Source organism: Anabrus simplex, chromosome 4 (assembly GCF_040414725.1).
Source record: "Anabrus simplex isolate iqAnaSimp1 chromosome 4, ASM4041472v1, whole genome shotgun sequence".
NCBI lineage: Eukaryota > Metazoa > Arthropoda > Insecta > Orthoptera > Tettigoniidae > Anabrus > Anabrus simplex.
Genome location: NC_090268.1, coordinates 363126800 through 363143065, shown reverse-complemented (window position 1 = coordinate 363143065; position 16266 = coordinate 363126800). Strand labels below are relative to the sequence as shown.

Here is a 16266-nt window from a genome sequence, read left to right as displayed (position 1 = left end):
TTTCCTAGGGACCTCCCACTCGAAATTTGGGAAGAACACTTCAGGAAAGTCCTTCAGGACAGAGAAACACCTCCAGCAAAAGAAGACCAAGAAGAAGTAGAGTCAGTGGTTCCATTTTCAATAGACGAAGTACGGAAACAAATCACCGACTCAAAGAATGGTAAAGCATGCGGACCAGATGATATTTTTTACGAGCATCTAAAAGAAACAGCACCAGAACTCACGAAAACATGGACAGAGCTCTTCAATGAATGTCTGCGACAAGGAAAAATCCCGGATAAATGGAGGATATCTACATTGAAGGTATTATACAAAGGAAAAGGGGATTCCAGGGACCCGAACTCCTACAGAGGGATAGCTCTGGAATGCTCTTCACTGAAAATTCTGACAGGCCTCCTGGCCAAAAGAGTTAGCAAAATGACATCTCATGCAATCCCTGAACAACAATTTGGTTTCACCAAACAGAAATCCACAATCCAAGCAGTAAGTTGCTTGCAGAAAGACATAGAAACAGCGTTGGAACTGCCAAGAGGGAAACTTCATGCAATATTTATAGACTTCACAAAAGCCTTTGACTTGTTAAATAGAAAACTTATAATAGAGAAATTAGAAAGAATAGTTGGAAAGAACCAAGTAACAAGATTATACAAAATATCCTATCAAACAATCAAATAATAATAGACAATAGAGTATCCACAACAGACCCTATGAATCAAACAAATGGAGTTCTACAAGGCGATCCCTTGAGTCCTCTACTTTTCATAATTGCCACCGCAGAAGTACCTAGAGAAATAGACACAGAAAATGTGAAAATCTACGTTTACGCAGACGACATGGTCATTGTATCACAAAACTTGGAAAATATTCGAACAGCCTTCAGCAAACTTACCACATGGGCAGAAAAGAATGAGCTTACTATAAATATTAACAAAACGGTAAAAATGACATTCAGAAGAGGAGGCAGACTATCAGCAAATGACGTCATCATGTATATGAATATTCCGATGAAGAACGTACCGCATTTCAAATACTTAGGAATCACACTTCAGACGAGTGGAGATGTCTATGACCTTCACATAAAAGAACGAACCATCGCAGCAAGGACGGCAATTAATAGCATAAAGAACCTAAGACAACTATCCTTGCCCACAGCTACCACACTGTTCCGCTTAAAAATTGCTCCCATCATAACATATGGACTGGAAACCATCTGGACACACCTAAAGAAGAAAAACTTCGAAGACATAGAAAAGGTCAAAGCCAACTTCCTCAAAAGAGCACTGTGTCTGTCAAAGTACACATTATCCCGACTTACATATGTACTAGCAAGAGAGCAATTTTTCATCGAAGACCTCCGCCTCGACCTGCTTCTACCAGCTACCAAAGCCTACTTGGATGTACTGCAGGAACTCAATAAGAAGAGACAAGAGATATGGCCAGAGTTTTATTCAACGGATGTGATGATATATAGGGAATGGACACAAGCCAGTTATGATCTACGTCATGTATTGACAAGATATGCCGTACACAGTTTCCATCATCGGATATGCCTTACAGATAAATTCCATGACCCGGACGATAACTGCAAGTGTAAATTATGCGGAGCCTACTGTGACCGATATCATCTGATGTTGTGCAACAAAAGACAAAACTCTTTGACAAGTTTCTGTAACAACTAAATGCACATTGTGCGAAATTTATCATATTATTATATATCAGGAATCAAAAAGGAAAAGGAATCCAAATTCCTACAATGGTGGGAGAAGGGGTGAACACTATTTAACAGATACTGAGAAAGCAAACCTATTTAGTAGGGAATTTAGAGATTCAGTAGATGATTGTCAAGAGTTGGAAACCGAAACAGAAGATAGAGAGGGAGAGAGACAAAGGGAAACAAGAAGCTTCTCATTCACAAACGAAGATATTTTCAGAGAAATCCAACTGCTTCATCAAGGAAAAGCAGCAGGAAGTGATCAAATTACTGGGGAGGTATTAAAGACAATGGGGTGGTACATAGTGCCTTATTTAAAATTTCTCTTTGACTGTGTCATAAATAATAGTGTAATACCAAAGGAATGGAAGGAATCTATAATAATACCAATTTATAAAGGAAAGGGTGATAAAAGGAAACCAGAGAACTACAGACCAATCAGCCTGACCAGTATAGTTTGTAAAATTCTGGAGAGTTTAATATCGAAGTACATCAGAGGGATATGTGATGATAAAAATTGGTTCATGAGGAGCCAGTATGGATTTAGAAAGAAATTTTCTTGTGAGGCACAACTGGTGGGATTTCTGCAGGACATATCAGATCAGTCGGATTCAGGAGGTCAGTTAGATTGCATAGCCATAGATCTTTCCAAAGCCTTTGATAGAGTGGAACATGGAATATTATTAAAGAAATTGGAGGAAACAGGATTGGACATAAGGGTTACACGTTGGATAAAAACATTTCTAAATTCAAGGGTTCAGAAAGTCAAAGTAGGAAATAATGTATCTCAGGAAGAGAAAGTTTGGAAGGGAATTGCACAGGGTAGTATAATCGGTCCGTTACTTTTCTTAATATACGCAAATGATTTAGGGAACAATATAACATCAAAAATAAGATTGTATGCAGATGACATAATTGTTTATAGGGAAATAAACAACATTGAGGATTGTTCAGAATTACAAAGGGACCTTGAAAGTATCCAACAATGGGTTGAAGAAAATAATATGAAGGTTAATAGAGGCAAATCAACTGTTACAACTTTTACAAACAGGAGCTTTAAAACTGAATTTGAATATACTTTAGATGAAGTAGTTATCCCAAAAGATGGCAAGTGCAAATACTTAGGTGTGAGATTTGAAAGTAATTTGCACTGGAAGGTTCATGTTGATGACATTGTTGGGAAAGCATACAGATCGTTACATGTCATAATGAGGCTACTTAAAGGATGCAACAAAGAATTAAAAGAAAAAAGTTACTTAAGTATGGTTCGTCCATTATTGGAATATGCAAACAGTGTTTGGGATCCTCACCAAGAATACCTAATAAAAGAAATAGATAGTGTGTAGAGGAAAGCAGCAAGATTTGTAACAGGGGATTTCAGGAGAAAGAGTAGTGTATCAGAAATGTTAAAGGAACTTGGGTGGGAAACTTCAAGTAAGAGAAGGGAGAAAACTAGACTTATATAATTATATAGAGCCTATACAGGAGAAAAAGCATGGTGAGATATCCGTGAGAGGCTTCAGTTGGAAAATAATTATATTGGCAGGACTGACCACAAATATAAAATTAGAAGGAATTTTAGCAGAAGCGATTGGGGTAAATTTTCATTCATTGGGAAGGGTGTGAAGGAGTGGAACAGTTTACCAGCGGTAGTGTTTGATCCTTTTCCAAAATCTGTACAGATATTCAAGAAGAGAATAAACAGCAACAGAGAAAATAAATGAAGTGTTAGAGGGCATTCGACCAGTGCAGGTTATTGTAAATAAAAAAAAAAATGTGTGTGAATAAATTAATTCCATCCCCTGGTCTAAGGAATTTGGACAGCCAAAGTAGGGGACTGCCTGCAGGGGTGAAGTACAGTGGGGACTTCGAGGGCCCTGGGACCGCTACGGTAGCTGTGAAGGCCCTTCAGGAACTCTGAAAAGTGGTGCAAAAGGGGCTCTGGTTAACACGCAGCAGGTCGTTATGCTACTTAGGATCCAGAACGGGTAAAAAAAAAAAAGTAAATAAATAAATGCAATGTAAATATTAATCTTATACCAGTTGTATAGTATCATTTGAAGTAATTCCACATACTGTATATCAGTTGACTATATTTGTAAGTAGTACAGGAGATATTATAAGTAGAATTTTGTAAACAATATAAATTTATTAAGGATGAGGTGTGTGTTTAATAGAAAAACATTGTTAGCATAAATTGTATAATATTGTATTATAGGAAAATTTTCTTCTCTTGTTAATTTAATATTTAGTGCTTAACAATAATGTATTTTAGTGTACCATTTGCCACCGAGGTAAACACCTCATTTGCAAATAAAGAGATTTTGATTTGATTGATCTGATTTGATTTGATTGCATGATAACCTGAGTAAACTTAAGTTTTCTTGGGTTTTCGGCGGGAGGGGAGTAGGGTTCACTAGAGAGGGGTGGGAATAGTTGCGGATGTTGAGTAGGGCAATATATCGGTGGTGTAACCTTAGAGTTTGCTTCTGGGAAAGGTATGTTCTCAGTGCTCATAATTTTTAAGAAGCTGTTGATGTTTTTGTTCGGGGCATGTAACATGCCCTGTTGGATGGTCCCCTTTACAGTGTGTATATTTTGTAATCCGTTCGGTACACTTATCTGTGGCATGCTGCAGGGAGCATTTGCTGCATCGGAAAGCTTGTTCCTGACACTGCCGGACGGTATGACAGCAGCGTTGGCGTTTTTTGCAAATAATTGGATTGAAAATAAAAGGTTCAACATCGAGAAACACACTATAAAGTGAGACATAACGTGGAAGATGATGTGAGCGGAAGACTACCTTGACCGAACCAGTGGGTATGTATTCTATGGATTCATTGCTTTACAATGCAAACGCTGGAAAAATATAGAGATAAATGCTTGATTAAGTTGAGTCGATTTATAGGTAATAATGTTAGTCCAAAGAACGTAAGACATAATAGATAAGACTCATAATCGTGATTATACAAGTCATGGCCAGTTAGAATCCTTTGTCGGCATCAGTGGATTTTTCCCGAACATATAGGAATATGTGACAACTGTGACAACAGGGTTGAATATAATGATGCTGAAGTAGTGAAACTTATGAACTATGTAGTCGTAACAGAAACTGAAGTAGATAGTGAGAGTAATGACATATTGGATCTGACAGTCGATACCAGTCAGTAGTTAATGGAATTTCAGTGTAAGGAGGAAGAGCAGCTTGAGAAGATTGCTAGGGCTTTGCTGAAAAGTCTCCTGACTATTTTACAAAAGAATTTAAAGTTGGAAATTCAGCTTGGTTTGAAGAAATTTGAAGAGCTCTTTATGCCGGAGCATCATTCAGAACATCAAGGAAGAGAACTATGGAGGTACAGCATAAGAATTTAACTATTACACAGAAGACTGAATTGCCCATGGCAAATAAAAATGGTGATGAGGAGGGATGGATGCAGGCAATATTTAAGAAGACTGTGAAAGAGAAGAAGGGCACAAGGCAGTAGACTGTAAAGTAAATCCATGATGCATACTTTGGCGCAGAGAAGAAGGTTGAAGAAATTTTATCTCAGCAGGATGGATTTGATTCAAGAGCAACACTGAAAGTACAAAAATGTATGAGAAGTAGTATTGAGTATTAAGAAGTCATCCAGACGCAGTACTTATTAAATGCGGTAAGACCTACTCAGATGTTTTGAAAGATATCCGGAGTAAGGTAAAGCCAGAAGACAGTAGAACGGGCATTCGATCAATTCAGAAAACTGCAGCTGGAGCAATTCTTCTTGAATTTGATAAAACCGTGCAAAAATATAATAGGGAAAATTTTAACAAATCTCTTAGAGATGCTTTTGGTGAGGATGGTGTCATGAAGGCTTTAACTTCTCGTACTACCGTATACTAGAAATTCGGGATATGGACTGTGTCATCATAGTATAGATGTAGAAGAAGCTGTAAGGTGAGATCTTGGAAGTGCTAATGTAGAATTGAAAGTCTCAATATTAAAACCTAACAGCAGGGGGCAAAATCATGCTATTGTAAATATAGCAGATAGAGATGCACAGAAACTCTTGGTCGTAGACAGTATTAAAATAGGATGGCTATACTGTAGAGTGCGGAGAAGAACTGTAGTGGCCCGTTGTTTTCAATGTTTAATATATGGACATTACGCACGAAATTGTAAAGATACAGATAGAAGTAAACCTTGCTTTAGGTGTGGAGAAGCTGGGCACAAGGCAGTAGGCTGTAAAGTAAATCCATGATTCATACTTTGTGCAGAGAAGGAGGTTGAAGAAGCGAAACTAAAACATGTGACTGGCTTGGTCGAGTGCATTTGTGTTTAGTGAAGCTCTTGAAAAGGTCAAAAACAGCAGTAAATGATTAAGATAATTCAGGCAAATTTGCACAGGAGTCAAACTGCCAAAGAACTATTGACACAGATGACCTACGAGTTTGGAATATATATTCTTCTTATCAGTAAACAGTATCAGAATAAAGATCACTTAGGGTGGTTTGCGGACAATTTGGGGACAGCTGCAATTTGGATACCAGATACTGGAAAATATCCAGTTATACATTAAGGATGTGGACATGAATTTGTATGGGTTAACACATTGCAGACGGGAGACGAGTTTACCTGTGTCTGGGTGGCCGAACATTGCGGACGGCAGACTAGTTAACTCGTCTTCGCAAGACTTGTACGTTCGGCGACATCTGACGAAACTTCTGAAACTATCTGGCGGTAAAGGTTACTAGAATCTCTGTGTTTAAGCTTTTGTTTATTCCATGCTAGCTTTGCTTTACGTTCTTCTTCTGTTTTATGATTCATTTGCTAAGTTTTCTGACCTCATGTTTACATCTTTCAAGGAGCCATGTGGTGGGTAACATGGCGCTTCCCAGACTGAACACGTATTTAGACACAGACGAGATTTTTAATGAATTATATGTGGATAAGTATTCAGATTGCCCCAGTGATGTTGACAATCGTGAGTTTGATGTTGATAGCTATTCTGACAAAAGTGACTTGGTTGATAATAATGATGTATGCCTTCCAATACAACGTGGAGTAGTGGTGGTCCAGAACGAGGCTGAAAGTGATTTTGTGATTGTAAATGGAAGTGATATTTATTTCTTCTGATGAATGAGTAGAAAATAATAGTTCACTGACTTTAAAGGTTTTCCCAGGAGTTCCTGGCATGACGGTAAGACTTGATGAACCTCATAATAATAACAAAGTAGTAGGGCTTATTTTTTGTGATGATTTCTTTGAACTTGTTGCCAAGCAGACAAACTTATGCCACCAGCAAACTACTTCATCACACAAAATATCCCCCTAAGTGGACTGATGTAACTAGTTGTGAGATGCGAAAAATGGACTGGACAGGTAAAAAAGTCATGTTGGAAAGACCGCTGGTCAACTGATCCCCTCAAAATTTGCTGAGTGCCCCTTCATGGAGGTCATTGCTGAACAACCTACCACACCAGGAAATATTATTAGGACTCCAGGAAATTTCACCATAATCAGTAGAAAGTTAGTGAAGTTTGACTCATTTGTTTATGTGCATGTTACTCAGCAATCAAGGATCACTTCGTGCAAGCCAGTCAGGTGGAGTACAGGCTATATGGACAAAGATAAGTTCCTTGATGTTTTCCAGAATGGAACACAGAGCATTGCGAATGTCATGGTCACAAAGGAAGAATATCAGTTAACAGATGTGTTGAACTTACTATGGGGCTAATTCAGCAGGCATGTGATGCGTCCATGACTAGGCATAAACAGTGACAGAATAAGCATCCAGCATATTGGTGGACTGAAGAAATTGCTGAGCTGAGAAGACAGTGCGCGACTTAGATGAAGAACACAAAGAGCATGGGACAGTCTAGAAGTTTACTCACTTTTAGCGGAATACAAATCTATGAAGAAAGAACTCTGAAATGCAATTAAACGGAATAACATATTTTAAAAATTTTTTTGCTATTTCGCTTTACGTCACACTGACACAGATAGGTCTTATTGCAACGATGGGATAGGAAAGGCCTAGGAATGGGAAGGAAGCGGCCGTGGCCTTACTTAAGGTACAGCCCTAGCATTTCCTGGTGTGAAAATGGGAAACCACGGAAAACCATCTTTAGGGCTGCCGATAGTGGGATTTGAACCCACTATCTCCCGGATGCAAGCTCACAGCTGTGCGCTCCTAACCGCACGGCCAACTCGCCTGGTGGAATAAAATTAATAAGTGGTGGGAATTATCTAAGGAAGTGGATGACGACCCATGGGGATTAAATTATAAGATAGTCATGAAGAAATTAGGAGCACTCTCGAGTCCGATCATGGAATCACAAACCATCAAAGAAACAGTGGATAAATTATTTTCAGATAATTCAGAAATAATTGATAAAGGAGGAAAGGATCCAGAAAAATGTGCCACTCTTTACATCCAAAGAACTGATGATAGCTATTAATTCTCTCAGAAACAAGAAAGCTCCTGGACGAGATAGTATTCCAAGATAAGTACTAAAGGTGATAGCTGAATTCTGCCCTGATCTGCTGCTGAAAATGTACAATCACTATTTGAAAGCAGGGTTTTCTGTAATCACTGGAAAATAGCCTGATTGGTTTTGATCAGTAAAGGTAAAACTGGGAGCTTATAGACCTCTGTGTATGTTGGATATTGGAAAGGACTAGAGAAGCTTCTACTGTACAACCCAAAATACTTTCAGCAGTTCACTTAGCTGGGGATCTGACTGTCAATATGGATTTCGCAAGGGTCACTCGATGATTGATGTGGTCAGGAAAGTAGTGAACATAGCAGAAAGAGCACAATCGGGCAATATATTTTCTAGGAAAGTGATGCTTCTTGTGACCTTAGACGTAAAAAAACGCATTCAATTCGGCAAGATGGAGTGATATGTTGGAAGCGCTCCAAGAAATTTTTAAGTTGCCAGAGTATCTGTCTGTTATTGGACATTATAAATTTTCCAGCTAACTCATTCCTGGTTGCCAGCGTTTCGCCCCAGTGTGCTAAGTCATGACAAATATTTCAGGTTCCCTATGGGAATCAACATCTATGTCACCTTGGTATATGGTCAGAAAATAAAACAACTCACAGCTGGTGTAGTGCAAGGGTCTATTCTTGGTCCAAATCTTTGGAATATTATGTATGATGAATTATTACAGCTGAAGATGCCAGAAGATGCAAGACTTGTGGGCTATGCTGATGATGTGTTTGCTCTGATAGTAGCCCATAATTTGGAGATGGCTCAACTTAAACTGAACCAGGTGATGCAGCGGATTAAAGAATGGATGATGAATCACGGATTGGAATTAGCAGATCATAAAACTGAAATAGTTCTTCTAACAAGGAAAAGGATTAATATTCTTGTGCCTATGCAAGTTGGGCAGCTTGTCATTGAAACATCTAGGAGTACAAAGTACTTAGGTATAATGCTTGATACCAAGCTCACTTTCTGGGACCATATTCAGCAGGTAACAGATAAGGCAGTGAAATCAATGACTGCACTGAGTAGATTGATGAGTAACATTAAAGGTCCAAAATCTAGTAAATGGTGGCTTCTTATGTTGAATCTCCAATTTATTCTTTTGCATAGCTCTGAAATTTGGGCTAAATCTTTGAAGTCTGAAAAGTATCGGAAAACAATGGTGCCAGTGCAGCGAAGAGCGGCTTTAAGAATTGCATATGCATATTGTATGGTGTCCGAACCTGCAGTTCTCGCAGTAGCAGCAGTAGCTCCTATTGATTTATTAGCTTTAGAAGGACAGGAGATTTGGCATACTAAGAGCTGGGAAGAACACAGGCAAAGAAGCTAGCTCTTAGACACAGAACAGAGATGTGGCAACGGAGATGGGAAGGTGATTTACGAGGGAAATGGACCAATGGGTCGACAAAAATCATGGGGAAGTAAATTACTACTTTATATAATTCATGACAGGACATGGATACTTTCGAAGTTTCCTTCATAGAATAGGGTGAGTAAGTAGCCCAATGTGTATTTACTGTGGAGACATTAATGATGTATTCCATACTTTTTTTGTATGTAACCATTGGTTATCACAATGGAGATGTTTGGAAGCTAAACAGGGAGATCTGACACCAGATAACATGATATAAATGTTGATTACCATAGGGAACCTGAAATATCTGTCCCAAATGAGTAAATTTATAAAACCAATATAGCTGGTCTGCCAATGGACCAACTATATTGGTACCAGATAAGATTGTACATGTTATGCTGCAAAATCAGGAATCTTGGGATCAAGTAGCAGTGTATGTGGAAAGAGAGTAAGAGTCTCACACACTTATGAAGTGCAGACCCTCACAAGCATCTTAATGAAGATTTTCCACATTCCCTCATAAAAACAGTATTTATTATTATCTGTATCCTTATGTTATTTGTACATCTTAAGACGGAACTTCTACATATATGAGTGCCGCAACACTAAAACTTCCTTCTTCACTTTTTCAAATTTAGAACACACATTTGAACGTTTAATTTCCGGAGAATAAAACTCCTAAATATTTATTTTAATTTGTAAAGCTGATATTCCTTTATCCAGTGAAACAGATTTTCTTAAAACCTTAATTTATTATTAGAGTACAACATTAGAAGCTGTCCATTAAAAAGTCTGCAGAGGAGAGATCAGCTGTTGTCATAAAGCATCAGGAAGAACAACACTTGTTAATAATGAGAAATTTGGAGCAGGAGATTGAAATGAGGTTGAAGGAGCACAAAATGTGAATTAAGAATTTCAAGGAGGAAAAAGAGAGCAGAAACAAAAAGAACATGCTATAAAAATGGAGATTCTCCCTTTAAAGAAAAATGCCTTGCTAAATAATTTGTAAATTTTTATTTTATTTATTATGTTAAAAGAGAAGCCTTCGTGGCTCAGGTGGCAGCATGCTGGCCTCTCACCATTGGATACCGTGGTTCAAATCCTGGTCACTCCATGAGACATTTGTGTTGGACAAAGCGGAGAAGGAACAGGTTTTTCTCTGGGTACTCCGGTTTTCCCTGTCATATTTTATTCCAATAACACTCTCCATTAACAGTTCATCGATCAGTCATTTATCATTGCCCCAGAGGAGTGCGACAGGCTTCGGCAGCCGGCACATCTCCTGTCCTCGCCGCTAGATGGGGCTTCATTCATTCCATCCCTGACCCGGTTGAATGATTGGAAACAGGCTGTGGATTTTCATTTATTATGTTAAAAGAAATAATGAATAGGCCTAAATAAAACATTTGTAATTTAAAACCAGTGACCTTTTTTTTAAATTTTTATATTTTAATTTTACACAATTTCCTTCAAAACCAGTCATTAACAAATAGGTCCTTATGGAATAATGATAGGTTCGTCATCAAGGTCTTCAACCACGTCAATAGCAATGTTATGTAGCACAGCAAATGCTACAATGCAAATTTGTCTTTTTCAGACTGGCATTGATACCCTTCAACAAACACCTGAATAGTCGTTTCCATACTCCGAAACAACTTTCAACTACGTTACTGGTAAGGATATGGGCTTTGATGTAATTTTCTTCTTTAGCAGTACAGAGATGTAAGACTGGAGTAAATAATTAATGTGCCCATTGCATTTTCTGACGTGTTCCAAACTGGCGTCAAAGTGGAGGTATGGACCACACAGGCATGAATTATATAAAGTGAACTATAATTTAAAAGCTCACATGAGGCCAAGACCGAGTAAAGAACGTGCAATCTCAAAGGCTGTGAGTAGAGAACATAAAAATATCAAGTGGATTGTTTGAAAAGAAACAAGTAAATACTAATATATTATTACTAATATGCCGAAATACTGGACGGACACGAATCATTTGAGCTGCGTTGGAAAAGAAGATACTAGCCGAGAAAAATGAAATACTCAGATATTACTCGTTCTAAACAAAAAGATACTGTGCGATACCTAATATACAGCGCAGAAGAAAGGAATAATTAATATATAGGTAAATGATCTGCCTAGTCAATAATATATATTGATTTTTATTTACCTTTCATCTCAACATTATGTCTAGTACATGTTTCGAGAATATATATACATTCTCTTCTTCAGCTAGTTGAATTAAAATTCCAGTATACAACAAGACCTAGTAAGAGAGGGGGGCCCCCATTAAGAAATCTAAAACTATGACCATTACAATGTAACATTAAAAAAATTGAAGGATGAAGACATGGAATGTGTACAAATTTGAAATTAGACTGAACAGTGGTAATGATACATGTTTAAATTAAAATATTATTAACTGAATTTATGTTTGATCCTGAGTGGTGTACGTGTGGATTTTAATAATAATTAAAGGAGCTGACAAGAATTCAGTACTTGAACTTACTTGTACTTCCGACGATCAGCGGGGGTATGGTACTACTTAAAGGAAGCGATACGCGTGTTCATTCTCATATTACTCTCCGTCTACGCTCATTACACTGGTCAACGAGAACATCACTACACATCGTGGGAGGACGTCATTCGATATTCAGTTATCACCAGGGACAGTGAGGACGTCTATCCAGTGTCAATCCTATACTTAGAAAATTGTGCCAGTCTCTACTACTACGATTAAATGTACTTGACCAACAGACGTCGAATGGATGCGGATAAATAATAATAAGTACGTGTTTTTCAATGTCAATTCGTAGGATTGTGCCTAGAAATCTCTCTAATTTATTCTGTACAAGTTTCAGTGAAATCATCTGGAAATGTGGAGCTGAAGAGTACCTCAACAGCCTACACCACAAGGAGATGGGATTTACTACTGAATTCTACCCATATTTCACCATGAGCTTCTAAATCTGCAGACCGTTGCCAACGGAGGAGAAATGCAGGAATTTCAACCCTAGACAGATCAATTAAGGACGTCCAGAGCTGAACATGAAGCCTACAGTATAAGTTAAGTCGACTACGTCTTTATTTATATCTGTTCTCTGTAGTAATTAATTTATTTCTCTTTTCTTTTGGTGTGGTCTCATAGTCTAGTAGTTGACCTATCCCTTATATTACTTCATTTAATTGTTCCCAAATGTCCAGGTTAAGAGATGAAATTTTGTTCAAGTATGCAAGTCATATTCCTAACCATGTGTTACAGAGTTCTGAAATGACGATACATTGAAATTTTATCCATTTGTTATCATAAACATCCTTTCTTATTTAATGAATTTTATTGCATTAGTGGGTTAATCTGTGTCGTAGGAATTTATTGAGATAATATTTCCCCAATATTTTTCAATATTTTGGTGATATTTGGACTTACATTCGTACCTTGTGGCAATTGTAGTATGTCGTCAGGATGTTAATTCTGGAATAAGATCATAGATTAATCAGGGGTACCTGAGTAGAAATATATGATTTTGAATGGTAAATTTAATCAGAGACAAATTTAAGGAAAGTAAGACTTGCTTCTTGGATGATAGCATATGTTGTTACGTGATTTCTTGACTACATGTTTTGTGATATACAATTATGGTGAATGAATATATGCGATAAGATAGCGATTTACGACGTTTTGTGCGACGATATTTTTATTAAGTGATATTGAAGGTTGACGGAAATAGATGATAGTTCTTCGAGAATACAAAATTGTAGTCACTTTGATAAAGTCTTCTAATGATAATAACAAGAATATGTCAGTAGGCGTACTCCAGAATTCTGACTTAATTTTATGAATAGATTTATCCTGTTGTAAGTTGTGGAAAATCACTGATTCGAAGCCACAAATGTTTTGTGTGAATTATTTACGGGAAAATGATTGCACTTGGACGTAGATTCTCAGGTAACTATCCATATCAGACTGTAGTTCGATACCAGGCGAACTCACTTTAATGCACGAATTCTTAACCACATGGAGACTTCATATTTTCAGTAATACCTCAGAATGGAATTCACTGGAGAGTGGGAATGTTAATTCATACGTGGACGTGATGTAAATAATGTAAATAGTTCTTCTATAGAATTATTCTGTAGATGTTGTTGTTGTTTGAGTCATCAGTCCATAGACTGGCTTGATGCAGCTCTCCATGCTACCCTATCCTGTGCTAACCTTTTCATTTCTGCGTAACTATTGCATCCTACATCTGCTCTAATCTGCTTGTCATATTCATACCTTGGTCTACCCCTACCGTTCTTACCACCTACACTTCCTTCAAAAACCAACTGAAAAAGTCCTGGGTGTCTTAAGATGTGTCCTATCATTCTATCTCTTCTTCTCGTCAAATTTAGCCAAATCGATCTTCTCTCACCAATTCGATTCAGTATCTCTTCATTCGTGATTCGATCTATCCATCTCACCTTCAGCATTCTTCTGTAACACCACATTTCAAAAGCTTCTATTCTCTTTCTTTCTGAGCTAGTTATTGTCCATGTTTCACTTCCATACAATGCCACGTTCCACACGAAAGTCTTCAAAAACATCTTTCTAATTCCGATATCAATGTTCAAAGTGAGCAAATTTCTTTTCTTAAGAAAGCTCTTCCTTGCTTGTGCTAGTCTGCATTTTATGTCCTCCTTCTGCCATCGTTAGTTATTTTACTACCCAAGTAACAATATTCATCTACTTCCTTTAAGACTTCATTTCCTAATCTAATATTTCCTACATCACCTGCCTTCGTTCAACTGCACTCCATTACTTTTGTTTTGGACTTATTTATTTTCATCTTGTACTCCTTACCCAAGACTTCATCCATACCATTCAGCAACTTCTTGAGATCTTCTGCAGTCTCAGATAAAATAACAATATCATCGGCAAATCTCAAGGTTTTGATTTCCTCTCCTTGGACTGTGATTCCCTTTCCAAATTTCTCTTTGATTTCCTTAACTGCCTGTTCTATGTAAACATTGAAAAGGAGAGGGGACAAACTGCAACCTTGCCTCATTCCTTTCCGGATTGCTGCTTCTTTTTCAAAGCCCTCGATTCTTATCACTGCAGACTGATTTTTATACAGATTGTAGATAATTCTTCGTTCTCGGTATCTATCCCTATCATCTTCAGAATCATAAATAGCTTGGTCCAATCAACATTATCGAATGCCTTTTCTAGAACTACAAATGCCATGTACGTAGGCTTGTCCTTCTTGATTCGATCCTCTAAAATCAGACGTAAAGTCAGGATTGCTTCACGTGTTCCTACATTTCTTCTGAAACCAAATTGATCTTCTCCCAACTCAGCTTCAACTTGTTTTTCCATTCTCCTGTAAATAATACGTGTTAAAATTTTGCAGGCATGATATACTAAACTAATGGTGCGGTAGTTTTCACACCTGTCAGCACCGGCTTTCTTGAGAATAGATATAACAACATTCTGCCGAAAATCGGATGGGACTTCTCCTGTCTCATATATCTTGCACACTAAATGAAATAACCTTGCCATGCTGGTTTCTCCTAAGGCAGTCAGTAATTCAGAGGGAATGTCATCAATTCCAGGTTCCTTGTTCCTATTGAGGTCACTCACAGCTCTGTCAAACTCTGACCTCAAAATTGGGTCTCCCATTTCATCAGCATCAACAGCCTCTTCATGTTCCAGAACCAAATTATCTACATCTTTACCTTGATACAACTGTTGGATATGCTCCTGCCATCTTTCTGCTTTATCTTCTTTCCCTAGAAGTGGCTTTCCATCTGAGCTCTTAATATTCATACACCTAGATTTCCTTTTTCCAAAGGTTTCCTTGATTTTCCTGTATGCAGCATCTACCTATTCCAGGACCATACAGCCTTCGACATCCTTGCACTTCTCCTTCAGCCATTCTTCCTTAGCTACCTTGCACTTTCTATCCACTTGATTCTTTAATCGCCTGTATTCTTTTCTGCCCTCTTCATTTCTAGCATTCTTGTATTTTCGTCGTTCATCAATCAGGTCTAGTATCTCCTGGGTTATCCACTGATTCTTAGTTGATCTTTTCTTCCTTCCTAACATTTCTTCACCAACCCTACTGACTTCATTTTTCATGACTCTCCACTCTTCCTCTATTGTGTTTCCTTCAGCCTTTTCATTTAGTCCTTGTGTAACGTGTTCCTTGAAACAATCCCTCACACTCTTTTCTTTCAACTTGTATAGATCCCATCTTATGCATTCTTTCCTTTCTTCAATTTCTTCAACTTCAGATGGCATTTCGTGGTCAGAGTCCACGTCTGCTCCTGGGAAAGTTTTGCAATCCAACACCTGGTTTCTGAATCTCTGCCTAATCAAAATGAAGTCTATTTGATACCTTCCAGTGTCTCCAGGTCTTGTCCACATATACAGGCGTCGTTTGTGGTGTTTGAACCAAGTATTGGCAAGGATTAAATTATGATCAGTGCAGAATTCAACCAGCTGACTTCCTCTTTCGTTCCTTTGTCCCAATCCAAATTCTCCTACTGTACTACCTTCTCTTCCTTGGCCTACCACTACATTCCAGTCTCCCATCACAATTAGATTCTCGTCACCTTTTACATATTGTATTAAATCTTCTATCTCCTCGTATATTCTTTCGATTTCTTCATCATCCGCTGAACTAGTAGGCATATAGACCTGCACTATTGTGGTGGGTATTGGTTTGGTGTCTATCTTGACGACAAT

The 16266-nt window shown here is 37.9% G+C and overlaps 1 protein-coding gene across 3 annotated transcripts in view; it reads right to left on the bottom strand.

Annotated features, from left to right (window-relative positions):
* Window positions 1-16266, bottom strand: part of LOC136872278 (uncharacterized) — a 287188-nt gene that overhangs the window by 45500 nt on the left and 225422 nt on the right. Inside the window, exon 7 of one of the 3 annotated variants that reach the window (XM_068227515.1) lies at window positions 10831-10888. The exons of the other annotated variants lie outside the window; for them this stretch is intronic. Coding sequence (XP_068083616.1) covers window positions 10850-10888 — 39 coding nt within the window. The 3' untranslated portion in view covers window positions 10831-10849. Of the gene's footprint in view, window positions 1-10830; window positions 10889-16266 lie in introns of those variants that run through there. 3 annotated transcript variants of the gene reach the window in all.